Below are 16,946 nucleotides of genomic sequence, written 5' to 3'. Positions count from 1 at the left end.
GGGCTAGTGGCTACTGGTGAGCTCCTCCGTCACACATGGAGAAAGCCTCATGTTTGCTGTTTGTTTCATTGGATTGCTTCAAGTTGGAGGAGAAAATGCAGTTGGTTTGTGCTGTTGGTGCTCTGCTGTGTTAGTACAACATCCTTGTGCCATAGAAGGTTAGTTGGGAAAGGTGGGACCTGATGTGAGAAATTAAAGATAGGGTGGGGTTACCACCATCCTCAGCTGGTACTAAGCTTTCAGCCAAAACCAGGCTAAAAACCATTAAATAAGAGCTTGCAGTGTGTCTCAGGAATATGGTCTGGAAGAAGCTTGCATATAACCTTCAAGAGAGCAGAAGAATTCGGCAAATTGGGGTAGCAGCTCTAAACAGATTGATACTTCCTGGTTAGCTCTCTTGTGCTGATAAGAGAACTAGGTCAGCTCTGTGGAGAAAGCATTTTATCTGCATACTTCTCTGGACTGGAATCCTGGCGCTTGGCTGTTGTAACAGGCTTGCTGACTTGCAGCTCTGCACAGGGGGTTGTGCTCTCCCTCTCGTCTTTTCCTTGGGGTCAGAGTGTGGTCTGCAGCTCTGTTGTTTTCCTCTGTGTGGCATGTTGCTTCTACTGTGGGGGTGATGCTGGTGGTCCGCAGGGCTGTAAGTAGCATCTTCCATCACACTGGTGTAATGTCTCTGGCTGAAGTTCATAGGGTGGTTGTTCAGCTCTGGAAGTATGTAGCTCTGTCTTTTGGCAGAGGGTGAGGATACAGTGTGCGAAGAAGCATCTCTGGTGTTTGTTCCAGGGGAGAAAGGGATGGAGAATGAAGGCTCTTGGAGGGAAGCACAGGAAAGGCCACAGCCTGGAGCAGCAGTGCCTTAAGGTATCTGCTCCAGTGCAAGGTTCCCCTTTCCTTACCCCCAGGAAAGCTTGTTCGGTGCCCACCAACTGTGTAACTGTCTCCCACGGCACCAGAAGTGGACGCTGAAATGCAGGGATGCATTTGGGCACCTGGGATGCTCAACGCATGGGTACCTCTGTCCTCTTTGCTCCGTGTTTTCTCTACGTTATTTGCTTCTCTGAGGTTTTACCCTGGGTTTCAGTGCTGCTTTCCCAATCCCCTGCCCTCTACTTTGCTCTCCTCTGTCTTCCATTTTAATTTTTACTGACCAGTGTGTGTTAAATTGCTGCCACCCAAACATCCCCAAATACATCACCCTTCACCAGCCTGAGGTGGGCAGCGTTAGTGCTGGCTGATGTAAGATATGATAGAAGATACAGACCCAAAAGAAGATCTAGGTTTGGAGGCTGTCACTCCAGCACCCATCCCTGTTCCATGACTGCCTCACCGTTTCAGATCTGGGCTTTGTGTAACTGCTGCGGTGTGTCTCTTTGGTTACTCATCCCATTATGGCCTCCTGATAAATTTATTTTGTGTAATGATTTTTGTGTGCGTTCGTTGCTCTAGCTTTATGGTAGATGGCACAGATTAAATGAAGCCGGGCAGTGCTCTCTGTTCAGGGTAATGGCTTTCAACTGCAGTGTCCTTTTGTCACTGTAAATTATGGTAAATGATGTAATGTCAGGCAGGGAAGCTACAAGCTACAAAACGGTATCTTCCCCCGAGGAGATGAATTGCATAACCTGGAAATCTCAAAGTGAAACTATCCATCGCATCCCTATGTGTGCAGGGAAGGAGCGTTGGCTGTGCCACAGGGGATGCATGCTCCAGACAAGCAGGCACAGGGTAAACACTTAGGGAACTGTGATGCCTGGAAGATTGAAGCATTGCAGGCACTCCTGACTGAAGAGTTCTTCATATTCCAGCGGTCTTGGTGTGATTGTGTCAGGGTGCAGCTTTGAAAAACAGAATCGTATTGAGTATTTCACAGGTTAGAACCAGCACCTTGTACTTCATCCAGAAGAGCAATTCCAGCTTATTTTAGGTTTGGGTTGTGTTACATTTTTGAATGTGCTGGGCTCCCCAGTTGAGATATAATCAAATTCCCTGGTAGTTTGTGGTTTAGGTTCCCATCCCAAAATAGAATCTCGCCAGTGGTATAACAGCTGGAAATTTCGGTATTAAGTTCATATTCCAGCTTTTTGTCTTTAAAATGAAGTGAAATCAGATGGCAGGGTCTTGCTCAACCTAGACTAAAGTAACTAAAGACTGAAAATAATCTGTGCACAAATATGATGTATTTTGGAATTGTGACCATCTGTAGAAGTGTTCGCCCTTGGTTTAAATAACTCTGAACATCTGAAAACAAAAGTTCTGTCAGCAGTGGACCTGATGTGAATTGATTTGAAATGGTTTACCATGGAGGGAACAGCGTGCTGTTGAAAAGTAGAAGGCTGCATCAAGGTATTCGCGGCAGTTCCTTTTTCCTGCCAGAGGTTTCGTGTCAAGTCGTAGGGTGAGCTGAAATGTTTGTGGTCATGTGATATTTTTGAAAATAAATTTCACGCTCCCCCTCCCTGCCCCTGCTTCCTTCCTCCCTTGCCCAAATATTGCAAGACTGAAATATCACGAGACTGAATTCATCGATTCCCTTGATGCTCGGAGAGGGAGATGAAGTCCTCCTTCAGCCTTGCTGGTGACATAACGGTTCTCCACCGTGACAGTGGTGGCAATTTACTGCTCTTGCGGTCTCATGCCAGTCGTGGCCCTGTGCTCGCTGTAGGACATGTGCTTGCCTTGGTCTCCTGTGGTGGTTAGCTTGCTCCTTCGAGGCTTGTTGGTCCATACTGAGTTGGTTTCAAAGAACAGATGGTCTTCACTGTCCTTGCTGTCTGTGTGGCTCAGCTCAGCCGGCAGCGAACGCCTGCCTGCCTCGCTTCTCCCACCGATGTGTCTCACTCTCCTTCCTCTGCCAAAGGTGTGCTCAGAAATGCTGTACTTGAAATGATCTGGCAGAGTTCTCTTCTAGATGAGTGAGTCTTATGAGGTGTTCGTAAGACACTGTCCTGTGCAGTACAGTAAGGCTGTAAAGGATTCATGTGGAATACGTGTGCATATTCCAGACTGAGCACAAGGCAGCATGTGCCCGCAGGCACACGTATGTGTGTTTGTGTACAAGGGCTGTGCACACGCGTGGATTAGAGCCCAAGGAGGTTGCACAACCCAGTGCTCTGGAGTTAAGAAATGTCAGAAATGAGCGATTAGGAAATAACCTGGGTAATTGTTCCCTTTTTCACATGCAGTGGGATATGGCTGTCGGCTCAGTCCCTGTTCCTCTGGTGCCTGGCTCTTTTGGGCACACAGTGGTGGCCGCGGTGGTGGGATGGAGTCTTCTGTGGCCGTGTGGAGGAGGAGGTGTGATGGGATGGTGGTCTCTCTGTGGCTTTAAGACCTCCGAATGCTTGTAGCCTTGAATCTCAGACTGGTTTCGTGGGTAGGGGCCCCAGAATCCCACAGTGCCCCTCCTGCCAAGGGCAGGAACATTTCCCTACCCCCTAGCCCAGGGTGCTGCAAGCCCCATCCAACCTGGCCTTGAACCCTGCCAGGGATCCGGGGGCAGCCCCAGCTTCTCTGGCACCCTGTGCCAGGGTCTCCCCACTCCCCAAGAAGGATTTCTGCCTCCCAGCCGCTCTCCAGCTGCCCTTCTGCCCCTGAAGGCTATTCCCCTGGGCCTGGCCTTCCGGCCCTCAGCACTAGTCCCTGTCTAGCTGCCTTCTTCCTTGCAGGCCCGTGCCTTATCTACCAGAGGATGTTCAAAGTGCTCTGAAGAGTGAATGACTAGATTCCTCCTGGGCTTATCTCCATGATGGCCAAGTGCTCTGCAGATACCCTGCTGTGACAGAGGGTGTTTGTGCTGAGGGCACTTAGGCCTCAGGTTGAGACTGGTGTGGCCCTATTACTGCCTTATGATCATAACATACTTCCTGTTCTTATTTTTTAGAAGGTTTCAGCCCTGAGCACCCCTCACTTTGGCAGCTGAGGCTCACGCATCCCCTCCAAGGTGTTCAGAAAGATCTTGGGCCGCACAGGCAGCCTGTCAGTCCTTGAGGGACTCCCGCGCACCCTTGCGTCAGGCACCTGTGGCGTGGCTGTCCCGTGTCACAGTTTCACCGGTGACACTGTCCCCTCTTGCTGCTGGCCCCAGCACCCAGTCCAACCCATAAAAAATTAAGTGGGTGCCCCCCAGTATTAATCACCATTCACAATCAGTGCTTGTGGCATTGCAAATAGTGTATCATCTTGATTAGGTTTTTTTCCCTCTTTATCTGCTCCTCATTTGTTAATAGCTATCTGAGGCTGCATTTATTCCAGACCTGCCATTGATGTGTACGCAGTCTCTTCAGTACAGCTCGAATTTTGAGTTTGGAGGGGGCTCTCCATCAACATCTCCAACCTACCCTGACATCTTCCCCTTAAGAGCCTTCCCAGTCCCTAGTAGCAGCCTTTGAGAAGATCCCTTCTCCCTATGCAGTGGCTTTGTGTCTCCTCGCCCCCCCCTTTAACAGTAGCCTACGGCTGCCAGTGACTTAAACCAGCCTTTTATTCCAAACGGCCCTTTCCAGGAGGGTTCACAATCACATGGGCTGAGCAGGATTTTGCCATTAGTGGGGGGTTTTCCTGTAAGTGTTCCCTAGCAGGATGCGTTTCCTCTTGCATAAGCAGGCTAAAAAACCCTCCGAAGCCACAGAAATACATCTGTTGGATTCTTGAGACAGATAAATCCTTTATAAACAGGAAAATGGGCAAAACTCATGGTAACTCTTGTGACACATCATGATGGGAGATCAGAAAGAAACGGGATGAAAAGTATCACTGTGCAAGCACGGCTGACGGCATCCTGCGTTTCTAAGGTCCTTTTAAATGCTGACACAAAGGCCGGCGGCTGAGCTGTACTGGGGGGAGATGAAGTTAAACATTTGGTAAAATTCAGCTGGAAGTCACTTGACATTTGTGAGAGGGGGGGAGGGAAAGAATTCGGGAGGCTCTTTGCTATGTCCCCACCGGGATGTGTAAGATGCTGTGTGTCGCGGAGCTGGATCCAGGAGATCAGCATGGTCGTAGATCTGTCAGCGCTTCTATTGTAGTGGTCTTTGCAGGGTGTCTAACGCTTCTGTTTTAATTTTGCTGAGGGCTGTAACTCTGGCAAAATTTAAACTCCTTTCAACTCCTAGTCGGGAGGTTTTAAATCCTCCAAATTTGTACTTTACAGGGAAAAAAAATATATAAATTCCTGTCTAGCAAGTGTATGGAGATTGTTCCAGCTCCTTAGCTAAGATTTAACAGCACAGACAATGAGCTAATTAACTTCCTCCTTTTTTATTTTTTTTTTTAAAGCTCTATCTCCAAGTTGGCTTTTTAAGAGTAAATCCCTGGCACGGCCCATAAACCGTGGATGCACTTTCCTGCCCGCTCGGGTATTTCCAAAGCCACTTCCCAAGGGTCCCCGAACCGGCCAGGTCACGCTTCTACATGTGTGACAGAGGCTGAATCAGCCTTTCCTTATGGTGAATCATCTCCGATGTTGGTGTTTCACCTGTTTATCCTACAAGTGGCCAAGCTCGGGAGCTCCAGCCTGCTTGCACCCACAGCCCTGCTGAGGGAACCTGTGGCAACCAAAACTCAGCAGCCGTTTTCCTTGCAGAGGATGGAGGAGGAGGCGGCGAAGGAGGAGGGGACCCTTTGCACTGCAGTGCTGGGAAATAAATGAGGATGCTGAATGCTCTTCACGTTTTTAGCAGGAGGCTGGGGTAGGGAGAAAATGACTCTTTTTTTGGTTTTTTTTGGTTTTCTTTTTGGTGCTCAGGATCGAGCTCCCTCCGTTTTGTTTTTCACCTGCTGGCTTTCTGTAGCGCGCTCAAAGATTCCCCACTCACTGCTCTTTATAACCGCAGCCCGCACATTTCCACCACCACCCCCCTCCTTCGCTTTGGAGAGCAGCCAGATCAAAATGGCTGGGATCCAAAGCCAAGAATCGCTCCCTTTGCTATGGAAATGAGGACTTGGAGGCTGCTCACCATGTGTTCATCAGAGTTCCTGCTAAGGATGATGAGCTGTAGGTGGGGAAGAGGGCAGCGAAGGTGTGCTTGAACAAATCCACTTGGAACAAATAAGGGTATTTTTGGATACATCTGACTCTCTGCATTTTTTTTTTAATTCCTTTTTTTTTAAAAGTAATTTATAGAAAACAAAAAAAAAATCACCCTTTCCATCAGATGGTAAAACCAAGGGAAACAGGAGAATTTCATCGCTGGATCCAGGGTGTTTCTCTTGCATTCGGGTGGAAGGGGTGGCAGGCTTCCCAGGATCTGATATTTGAGATAAGTGCTTTTCTGGTGGTGTTCTGGTATTGATCAAGCGAAGGAAAGACATAATTATCCAAGCTATACAAATAATCCTTCTTCTTAGCTATCGTATCCACATTCCCAGCATTAAAGCAGACAAATTGCAAAACCCCTGGGCATACGATACGTTGACACGGGGCAATTTGCTGCGCGTTAACTCAGCGAGGCAGGTTTAAGCCCTCGCTTTGCCTCCTTCTAACCCATCCGATTTTAATCTTGATGCACAGTGGGATGGGAACATTGCCAGTGGGTGAATAGTCATGAAAACTGTGTGCAGAGCAGGGGGCTTTTCTCTTCTCCTCACCCAGTTGCACACCCCCGGCAGATGAGCGGGGAGGGTTTTGCTGCGAGGTGTGTTTTCAAGAGGGGAAAAGAAAGGGCCGAGCTCTTCGCAAGCTTCCTGCCGTGTTGCAGCACGCTGGGCTTTGCAAGAACATCCCTGCTTCTGCAGGGTGGCCTGGTGTCACCTCGAGTGCCAGAGGTAGGAGGGAGGGAAGGGGTGATGCTTCTCTTACATTGCTGTGGGACTTGGCAGAACCAAAGCCGTGGATGCCAAAGTCCGGGCAGCAGAGCCCTGCCCGCAGCGCCCGGGTGGCTTAGGGCTGGGAGGAGCCCTCTTGGGATGAAAAAGTCTGACAGGTTTCTGAATGAGTCTGCACAATGAATTACTAACTGGGTGGGGACCTGCAATTTTTATTATTTTATTTTTTATGATACATCTCTCTTGAGCCTCGGGCAGCTTGATGGTACAGTGTGTTTCTTGTCTTTCCGGGGATCTTTGAGTTGAATTTCACCTTTTCCTTGTGCATGAAGTGGTGGGGCTGCAGCTCGGCTGGGATCGTGCTCCCAATCCCCCCCTGGGGAAGGAGGCCTGTAGCTCGGGATGGAGCTGTGCCTGCCTCCCTGGGAGGAGCCCACCATGCCGCCCGTGCTGGCAGCGTTCCACCTCAAGGCACGACGTGCCATCTGCTTCTGCAGAGTTTCTCCCCTCCGATTGGGGTAACTTCATCTCTTCCTTTGACTGAAAACAAATCAGAAACCCGCATTGCACCGTGAGCAGAGCAATTATACCTTTTCCATTTAAAAAAAATGAAAAGAAAATAAATCATGGGTGTGCTTCACTGCCAGGTAATTAGTTACCTGTCCCACATGCATAATGGTTTGCTCCTGATATTTCATAGTCCCATTGCCTGAAAGGTGCTGCCTGCCCTTATGGCATCAGCCACTCCATTCAGGGTGTAGAGCTGAACGTGAACTCTCGGGGCGTGTGCGTTTATGGGTGTAAAAAAAGAAACAAGTGCCTGGATTTTGCACTCTTGCTGCTGGAGCTGGATGGGGGAACAGCTCCTGGTTTATGGTTTCCCATTGCACTTTGGTGTCGCTGGGTGGGACCGGTGTGGAACAGCCCTTTGATTTGTGCTGTGGGTGAAATAGCTAGCAGAAAGCGCATTATGCGGTTGTGTTAACTGATGTTCCTACAGAGGAAGCCTGAGTCTGTCTGTATGACAGTCAGAATGAATAATTTATATATATGCTTTTTTCATGTGGACATCTTAAACACCCCCAGTCATTCCCAAAATTTTGCATTTAACAACTGCACCTGTCTGGGGATTTTAGGGAAATCTAACAGGGCATCAGGGAGGAAGTGGTACCAGGAGAAACACTGCAGTGCAAACCCACCCTGGCTGGGAAGAAACACAGAGCCCTTCACACCGGTGTTGCCAGCTCCTTGAAAGCCACTGCCAGCTGCATGGCCCATGTGAAGGTGGTCGGTGGCTTCCACACCTGGGAGCAGGTGTTCCCCTAGCAAAACCACCACTGTAATCACTGCATTTATTCACTGGCTTTGCTTCCATGGGTAACATGCTGCCTGGGCTGTGACCCTTGGGCTGGGCTTTGCTCTCATGGCCATGCTGGTGACTCCAATCCACTTCCACCTTGACCATACATCCCTGTTGGCTGTGCTGCCCAGACTGGAGCAGGAGCAGCAGTGGGGACGGCCAGTGCTGCTTCCCAAATGTCTCAGCTGGATGTGGTGGAAAACAAACACTCGATTATTTTTTCTTATCTTTGTGGAGACTGGAGTATTTCAGTCAATAGCTGTCACTTATGTTCATTGTAACATTCTTCTCTCTCTCCAGACATACTCTGATGAGTGCTATCACAGAACAAGGTTGGAAAAGACCTTTAAGATCATCAAGTCCAACCATTCCTGTCCTATGCTAAACCATATCCCCAAGTACCTCATCAACCCCCTTTTTTAAAGGCATCAAGGGATGGTGACTCGACCACTTCCCTGGGCAGCCTGTTTTTGTTGCTGTTAATTTTTTGTTTTTCTTTAACCTCACAGACTACAAAACAGCTATCTGTTCTGAAGGCTTTGGGGTTTTCCCCCTCTGCTTTCCCATGACGCCTTTGCAGCCAGAGACAGACTTACAGCCTTTCATCGCTTCTGGGGCAGGCAGGCTGCGCCAGGGGGGACGTGCTCGAGCCACAGTCAGAGTCTCTCACTTGAGAGCATCAGGCCTGGTGGGTCTGGAGCCAGAAGCTCCGTGAAGCCAAGCAATTTCTTTTCCCAGCCTCTGCGTGTGCTTGGGGACCCAGGCTGGGGAAGGGGCTGGAGGGCAAATCATATGAGGAGCGGCTGAGGGAGCTGGGGGTGTTCAGCCTGGAGAAGAGGAGGCTGAGGGGAGACCTTATCTGCACCTACAGTGACCTGCCAGGAGGGTGCAGAGAGGTGGGTGATGGTCTCTTCAGCCAGGGGACAGGTGATGGGACAAGGGCAAATGGCCTCAAGCTGCACCAGGGCAGGGTCAGGTCAGATGTTAGGGGAAAAATTCTTCACTGAAAGAGTTGTTGGGATGTGGAATAGGCTGCCCAGGGAGGGGGCTGAGTCACCAACCCTGGATGTGTTTAACAGACGGATAGAAGAGGTACTGAGAGATATGGTTTAGGACAGGACAGGAACACTTGGACTCGATGATCTTAAAGGTCTTTTCCAACCTGGTGATCCTGTGAAGATAGGAGATGGCCTCTGCTTATTTTATATTTTCAAAATTTTTCATTTTCTTTCACTAGATAGTGACTTGGGCAAAAATCTTGTTCTCATATGTAAAAGCATGACGCTATGTGGAGGTTCCTCTTTCTCCTGATGAATGAGGGCTATGTAAGGTTGCACTTGCAAAAGGCAGGACAGTCGCTCGCTTCCAGGGTTGGTATTTGTGTGTGGTGTTGCTCCTGCATCTTCTTCCAGGGCTCGGGTGCTGGAATTTTCCACACCAGTCCCTTTCCCTCTAACTTGAGCCTTCTTGAAAATTATTTTTCTCAAGAGGAGGAGAAGTGCTACAGACACACTAAGTTAATTTGAGTCATTAGCTTGTTTCCATTACTCCTTTCTGCCTAGGAAACGAATTTTATTATTTTTTAGTGAGATTTTGGAGTTAGAAGAAAGAAATGGAAGCTAGCAAACATGTGGAACCACTTCACAGGAACACCGGATTTTGAGAGCTTGCATTTTTATTTACATCTTCTGGACCCTGTCTGACTTGAAAGTAAACAAGTTCAATCTGAGACCAGATTTATCCCCGAAAATATGTGGAGACTTGTCTAAAAGCTGCTTTTAGGATTAGGAACTTCCTTTACTGCAAGAAGAGAATACATTTACAACGCGAAAACTGATGCTTAGCTGTCACATCCTTCACAGGGAGAGCCCTTGGAGGTGCAGCTCAGTTCTGTCGGGTAGAAAACAACCTGAAACTTTGCTTTTTTTCTTGATTTTTCTATTTCTCCTTTTAAATAAAGCTGGCTGAGAGCTCGGCAGGTCTAAAGCCGGGCGCAGGAATAGCGGGTGAAACTGCCTCTCTGTTGGTGGAACCGGGGTGCTGGTGCAGGTGAGGGTCCTGGGCAGGCAGCGGGTCCCCACACCTATAACTGATCTTCTTTTTGACGTTCCTCTTCTCCGCAGACACAATGAGGCGAGTGGTACGACAGAGCAAATTTCGGCACGTGTTCGGCCAGGCGGTGAAAAACGATCAGTGTTACGACGACATCCGCGTGTCCCGTGTTACTTGGGATAGCTCCTTTTGTGCAGTAAACCCCCGATTTGTTGCAATAATTGTAGATGCTAGCGGTGGCGGAGCGTTCATGGTGCTGCCTTTGCACAAGGTAAGTGCTTTTGGTTTTGTTTTTTTCTTTTGGAAAGTTTCTTGCTGTTACCTGCTCAGCCTTGTCGTTTCGGCGCTTGTTTGTGAGTAACGTTGAGGCTGTGAAAGGCGCTGCTGTGTTGTGACAGACGCTGCTCCGTCGTGCCGTGTAAAGCATCCCTTTAATGTCTCTGTAATCAGTCTGATGCTTCCTGTACATTAAACGCAGTAAATAAGCGGTTTGCTTGACTAATCCGAGCCAGTTCTTCGTGGCAGAAGTTTTGACGTTGGAATCGTGTTCCTAATGAAGCCTCTCCGTTTGTGACAGCCGCGGACAGGTTCTTCTCTCTGTCAGGGATTCAAGGAGCATCGCTTAAGTCAGGGAATGCTCCTGAACCTGTGTACTCCTTGCAGCCACAGACAGATACAAAGGAGTGAGCTGGTTCCAAGAGGGGGTTTTCCCTGGGCCTGCTGCCCGAGCTGCTGGGGGCTGCTGCCAGCCCCTTCAGTAACTCTCTTTCTATATGGTAGAAGACAAGAATAATCTTGGTAAGAAAACAGCTCCTCTGCATGCCATCCACAGCTGTCCTGTGCTTCTCCCAGATCACAGGGCTGCATCTGGGCTTTATTCTGCTTCAGCCAGGTGTATTATCCCCAAGTGCCTGGCATATGGAGGAGAGGGGCTTCATCTGATCTGGGGCAGGTGAAACACCCTGCACATTCTCTACTGGGGCAAAGCGCTGCTAAGTCTCTGATAAATTCCCTTTCAGTGAGACTATGCATGGACTCTCCCTCTCTCTCTTATACTTTGAATTTATTCTTAGAACCCCTGAGGTGTGCTTTGTAAAGCAGACAAGTTAGGTTCCTGGATCTCAAGTTTGAGGGGAGGCTGAAAAGATGGGTACGGGAACCTTCCTGGCAGCCTCTTCCAATTCTGGGGTGTAAAAGCCCACAAATGAGCATGAGCTGTGTCTCAGGGTGAAATAAGTTCCCATCAGGCCCTGATCCTGCATGGAAAAGTGGCAGAACATCTTTCTTCCATCCTCTGCTGAAGAGCAGTGTTCACACCTCCCTTTTCTGATGCTCAGCCAGCAAATTCTTGGGATGAAAATCCTTTGCTGTAACGTTATTTTCTTTGTGACCCTTAACTAGACACTTAAAATGTCCGCAGCCTGTCATCAGCCCAGTCCTTTTCTCCCAGCTCCGTCTGCAGATCTGCCCTGTTTTATATATAGAAATAGCGACCAGAATGGAAGAGAGCATCCCACGCGGCCAGCGCAGCGCAGGAATGGAAGCAGCGAGTCCTCCCCTACGCCTCGGTCGTGCTCAGCCAGCCCCAGCCTCCTTCACTAGCTCTGCATTTTGCTCCTCTTACTGCCAGCTCCTCTTCGCAGGCGTCCCGCTCTGCGCTCGTGTCCCGCTCTTGCCCAAGCCGCGCACGATGGCACAGATCTTGATCAGAAGTTCTTTGCTCAACGCTGTGCGCGGTTGCAGCTGTGTTGCATCATGGCGCAGTCAAATGCCAGTGGCAGGGGACGCATGCCCCTCTTCCTCTTCGTTCCCCATGCTTTCTCCAGTCCCTGGCAGAAATTCCTCCCAAACCTTGTAGCCTTTTGAAGTGCCACCGCAGGCTTGTTTTCTCTTTGCCCATCATCAGGTTATTCCTCCTGCCCTTGCCCCTTTGCCCGCGCCGTGGCTCCTCTTGTCTTACACAGCCACCCAGTCTTCCCATGTGTCATGGTTATATGCAGAGCTGGAGGAACTCTGCTCCGAGCCCAGCCTGAGTGTGGTTTGGGGTGCAGCCTAGGCTGGCTCCCCTCTTCCTCTCTTATTTTTATAGCCCCGGCTGCTGAAGCTGCCCCTCGGGTTACTTCAGCACCCCAACGCTCAGTTCTGCCTGAGCCTGGTTAGCAGAGACCCTCCCTGAGTTCTCACATCAGGGTCCTTGCTGTTAAATCTGGGGCATGGGGCTGGGGGTAGAAGTGTCACTTTGGGGTTTGAGGTTTAAAATCGCCTGCACTAGGGGGGACCGGAGCGGCCCCCCTCTCACTTAACAGCTCCGGCGCTGCGTGGGGCAGCGTGGGCCCGCCCGGGGCCGAGCCGGGCCCGCGCGCCCCGCTAAAGCCGCCGGTACCCGGCCCGGGCGGCTCCTTCCTCTCCAAGGGCCGATATTATGGCGGGGGAGAAGGGCTCTGCTGCCAGGCGGGCCACCTTCCCCTGCCACGAGGGGGTAGCTGGGCGACTTTAGGGTGGTGGGTGACAAGCCCCCCACGCCCAGCACCCATGTGTGCGGGGATGGGGGGGGGGAAAGGAAGGCACCGCCCCCAGCCCCGCCTCCCGGCCCCGCCCCGCCGCGCGCGCCGCTCCCGCCGCAGCGGCACTGCGGCGGCCGCGGCTTTTTACCTTATATGGTCATGGCAGCGCTCGGGGCCGCCGGCCGCCGGTGCGCTGATTGGCGGGGGCGGGGGCGTGGCGTGCGCGCGCTCCCGTTAACCCCCGCGCGGCCGCGCTCCCGCCTCTGCGCCTCAGCAGCTGCCCTGGGGGCTGCGGCCTCCGTTCCCTCCCTGCGTTCCCCGCGGGGCTCCCCACAGCGCGGCGGCAGCCGGGGGTGTTGCGGCGGGGGCGCTGGGCTTGCTGGCTGTGGAAACGCTTTGTCTGAGCTTCCTGCTTCCTGGCGGCACGCGTGCTGGGGCTTCGCCGGGCTCCCGCCGCTCCCGTGCCCCGGGAGCCGTAACTCCCACAGCATGGCGGGTACGCAGAGAGGCGGCCTCGGCCGGCCCCAGCCCCGTGTTATAAAAGCTGTACCTAGGAGTGGTGGGTGGTGAGGGGCGGGCTGGCTGTACGCGTGGGGAGAGCTGCTGGGCCGTCTCCTCGGTGGGGCTGGAGGCTGGCAGGCAGTTAGAGTCTGTTTTCTGTGAGCCGTGTATCAGGCCAAACTGGGTGCATGGGGTGGGAACCCCAGGGTAGAGCTTTTCGGTGGAGTGGTGCCTCTGCTGGCTGTGGGCAGGGGCTGCTAGGTTGGGTGGAGTGATCACCTCCAGCCCAGTTGGATGGAGATCACCTCTAGCGTGACAGGTGGTCCTTGACATTACAGGATTAAAAAGGAGGCAGGTGGGAAGGGAAGAGGTGATTCTCCTGCTCACATTCCAGGGAGATCTCCACTGTGAGCGGGATGAGGGTGTGAGCTGGATGGGGATGTGCTGGGTGGCTCTCAGCACACAGCTCAGCTGCTGGGTTGGATGCTTTCACAACAGAGTTGTGCAAGGGCTCAGGGGCAGGCATGGTGCTGTGCCACTGCAGCCAGCCCTGCTCAGCCTGATGGAGGTGGGTTTGGTGTCCTTGCTTCTGCACATCATTCCCAGCAGAAGGAATTTGGGACTGCAGGCTATCTTTGGGGTGCTGCTGGGAAGGGCCCTGCCCCTTGCTGTGCAGTTCATCTCCCTTTGGAGGGGCATTGAGACAGCAGGGCAGGGATGGCTCTGCCTCTGCTGCCAAAGAGAGCACTTGTGGGGGACATATTTGGTGGGTGCTCCCTGCTTTACAGCCCAGATGAAAATGTTGGCTCGATGGAGCTGATTTCCAAATACCTGAGTTGAGCGCATGGTTCTGGCATTGGGTCTGCGCTACAGCAGAACTGGACACTTTTTTTTTCCTTCCTTGAAAACAAACAAACAGTCTATATCTGCAAAGAGAAAACCTGCTGCAAAAGGTTCCTCTTTATTCCAATTCCTCTAGAGAGCCACCTTCAGCTGAGAGCTGTGCTGTGTACGGCCTTTAGAAGAGACTGAATCAGTCCCCTTTGGATATACCTTTTTTATTAGGTTTTTCCATGGCTCTGCCTGACTTCTTGCCGCACTCCCTTTGCATAGGCACATTCCTGCCAGAACTGTGATCAGACCGGTGCTCCAAGAGGCAATTAGCATGTGGGTGGGTGAGTGCACACCTCGGGAATGATCATCTTGAAGGAATATGTTGTTCTGCAAGTGACGTGCCTGAGTGTTCAGCCATGGCATATGCATGTTGTTAATCAGCTGTTCCGGATCCTCGTTCTTCCAGGAAGGACTGGGGGGAAAAAAAACCATCTTTTTCAGAATTGTGTCTAAAATAAAATTGGGAGCTACACTCCAAGGGTTCATTGAGCCCTTCCAGCGATTTTAGGAGGAGTATGGATGGAGGGATATGAGTTAAAAGGTATGTTGTCGCCTTGACTTAGAAACACAGAATCTTTAAGGTAGGCAAAGACCTGTAAGATCAAGTCCAACCACCCTGATGCTGCCACAGAGCCCGTCAGTGCCAGTGCTGTAGGTCTTTTTCATAGCAATGTCTCTGTGAGAGAAGTTTGTGTGATGTTAAAGACCAGGAAGGGAGTTTTGGTCGGATTTCCATGCAGCTCCAAGTATTTTTGTATGCTGGGTGGAAGAGGTTAAATCTCAAGACAGTTCTGCTGTAGCTGAATAAAAAAGCAAGACATGGGTGAATTTTAAAGATGTAACTAATCTTGTGACCAGCAGAACTGCTACAGCCTGGTTTCTTGCAGGTTTTTCCCACGTTCAGTCTGCATAGAGCAAAGGTTCTCCATCTCCTTAACACATCCTTTCTCTCCTGGCTCATTGGCACATGGCTGCCTCCCTCCCCAGCCCCCGGGTGCTGCTGAGGAGGGACACGGGCTCAAGTTAAAACTGTCCCTTCCCTCATGGGGCCTTCATTTAAATTAATTAATTCACCTTGGATTTTTCTCTAAAGCTGATTTTAAAAAATGAGGGAAGAAGTTGAGATATTTGTCACTGTCCGTTTGATTGCGGCAGCTCATCGGGTTCTAGTGTGCCAGGAAGAGAGGGCAGGCTGTGTGGATAGCAAAACTCATTGCTCTAGGAAAGCAAAGCAGCAAGTGCTGCCCCGTCTTAGGGCCAGACAAGGGTTTGTGCAAATGTCGCTGCAGTTGTAGGGTCTTGTCCAATAACGAAAACGGAAGTTGGGCTTGAGCCGTTTGTCTGTGGCGGGAGCGAGAGGCGGTTGCGCTTGGAGAGCACTGCGCGTGATCCGCGCCTGCCTTCCTCTCTTGGTGGTTAAACTGGGGAGCGAGCAGTGGGGTCAGCCCTCCAAAGGTGTGTATTCGTCCAGCAGTCGGGTGAAAAAGCGTGTTGGTTTAGCTGTTTATAAAGCTTCCGACTCCAGCGAAGTCTTGGAAGTCCAAGGACAAAATGAGTTCAACAGAAGTGGCTGGAGTAAAGCAGCAGCTTTCCTGCGCTCTATCCCGGCTCTTTTCCATCTTTTCCTTCCCTGCCTGCATTTTTAGTGGTCCCAGTTTGTTTCATTGTGGCTCCTACTCGGGTCCTGCACTGTCTGTCCCACGTGCTCGGGGATGGGTACTCCTCTTCCCATCCTCAGCCCCGAGCTGCAGCAGCCTTTTCCCACTTTATCCCGGAGCACTAAGCTTTTAAGACGCCGATTAGTTTCCCTTCGGTGTGAGAGGTAGTACTGCCCATTTCACCAACTGGGGATCGAACCGCCGTGGAAATCTGACTTCAGGGACAGAGTGAAAGAGCTGCTCTGTGTCCTGTTAACTGTGACGTAATGTCTGGGCAGCGTGTCTCTTGTTTAAAACCTCCATATCCTCAGCCCAAAGGCCTTCCCTGGCTAAAGGTTAGCTCAGGCTGGAATTTGAGTTTGAAGTGTGATGAGAGCTTTCCTCTAGGAATTAGAGTGGGCGTTGGCTGAAATGCTGGAGCTGGGCTGCACACCCTGCTCTGAGCGATGGGAGCTGGCACTTTGAGTCAGGTTTTTGGGGGGGATGCATTGGGTTCCTGCCCTGCCACCCCCCCTTTTTTTTTTTTAAAGCCAGCCTGTGAGTAGCTGATTGTTGCAAGTAACTCCACATGGGACTCTGCAGACCCTTTTCCAGTGTAAAGCATCCTGCAGTTCCAAACCATGAAGTCCCCCAGCTGCTGCAGCTCCTCTCCCTGCGGCATGGAGCAACCCTCAGCCTGCCTGCACACCTCTTGAAACCCTCCAAACTGCACTTGGAGTGGCGATGCCAAATCCTCTGGGTCTGCACGGTACAGTGGGTTTTAACGCCCCGCTCTTGCTGCTCGGGCAGGGTTGGCTTTGATTTTCTTCCCTCCTTTTTTGTGCACCTGTTTAGGTCTGGGCACTCTGAACAAGGACCTTTGTCTCTGTTTTATAGCAGCCTGTAACGTCTACTGTAGTGTCACAGCCCTGCGCTGTTGAGGGGATGAAACGAGGACCGGAGTGCTGCCGAGGAATTCTTGGAGGGCACGATTAATGTTCTCAGTGGTTCGGTTATGAACGCCTTGAAATCTCTTCTTACGTGGCATTACAGTAGACCTTTTGAGGGTAACACTTCTCATCATCTTGCAAATTAGTTATGGATGCCTTGATCGGTTTGCTGGGTGACTAATGTGTGTCTGTCACGGTCACGGGAGAGCAATGCCCTTTCATTACATCCAACTGCCGTGTTTTCTTGCTGGGGCAACCAGAGGGAGAGGCTTTTGGTGGCCAG

The 16,946-nt window shown here is 51.1% G+C and overlaps 1 protein-coding gene across 1 annotated transcript in view; it reads left to right on the top strand.

Annotated features, from left to right (window-relative positions):
- CORO1C (coronin 1C) overlaps positions 1 to 16,946 on the top strand; it is a 43,563-nt gene that overhangs the window by 8,295 nt on the left and 18,322 nt on the right. Inside the window, exon 2 of the mRNA XM_084272271.1 lies at positions 10,249 to 10,448. Coding sequence (XP_084128397.1) covers positions 10,254 to 10,448 — 195 coding nt within the window. The 5' untranslated portion in view covers positions 10,249 to 10,253. The remainder of the gene's footprint in view (positions 1 to 10,248; positions 10,449 to 16,946) is intronic.

This window comes from Gallinula chloropus (assembly GCF_964237585.1).
Source record: "Gallinula chloropus genome assembly, chromosome: 17".
NCBI classification, from domain to species: Eukaryota; Metazoa; Chordata; class Aves; order Gruiformes; family Rallidae; genus Gallinula; species Gallinula chloropus.
The sequence above is the reverse complement of the archived record's forward strand: the minus strand, read 5'-3'. Positions and strand labels throughout refer to the sequence as shown.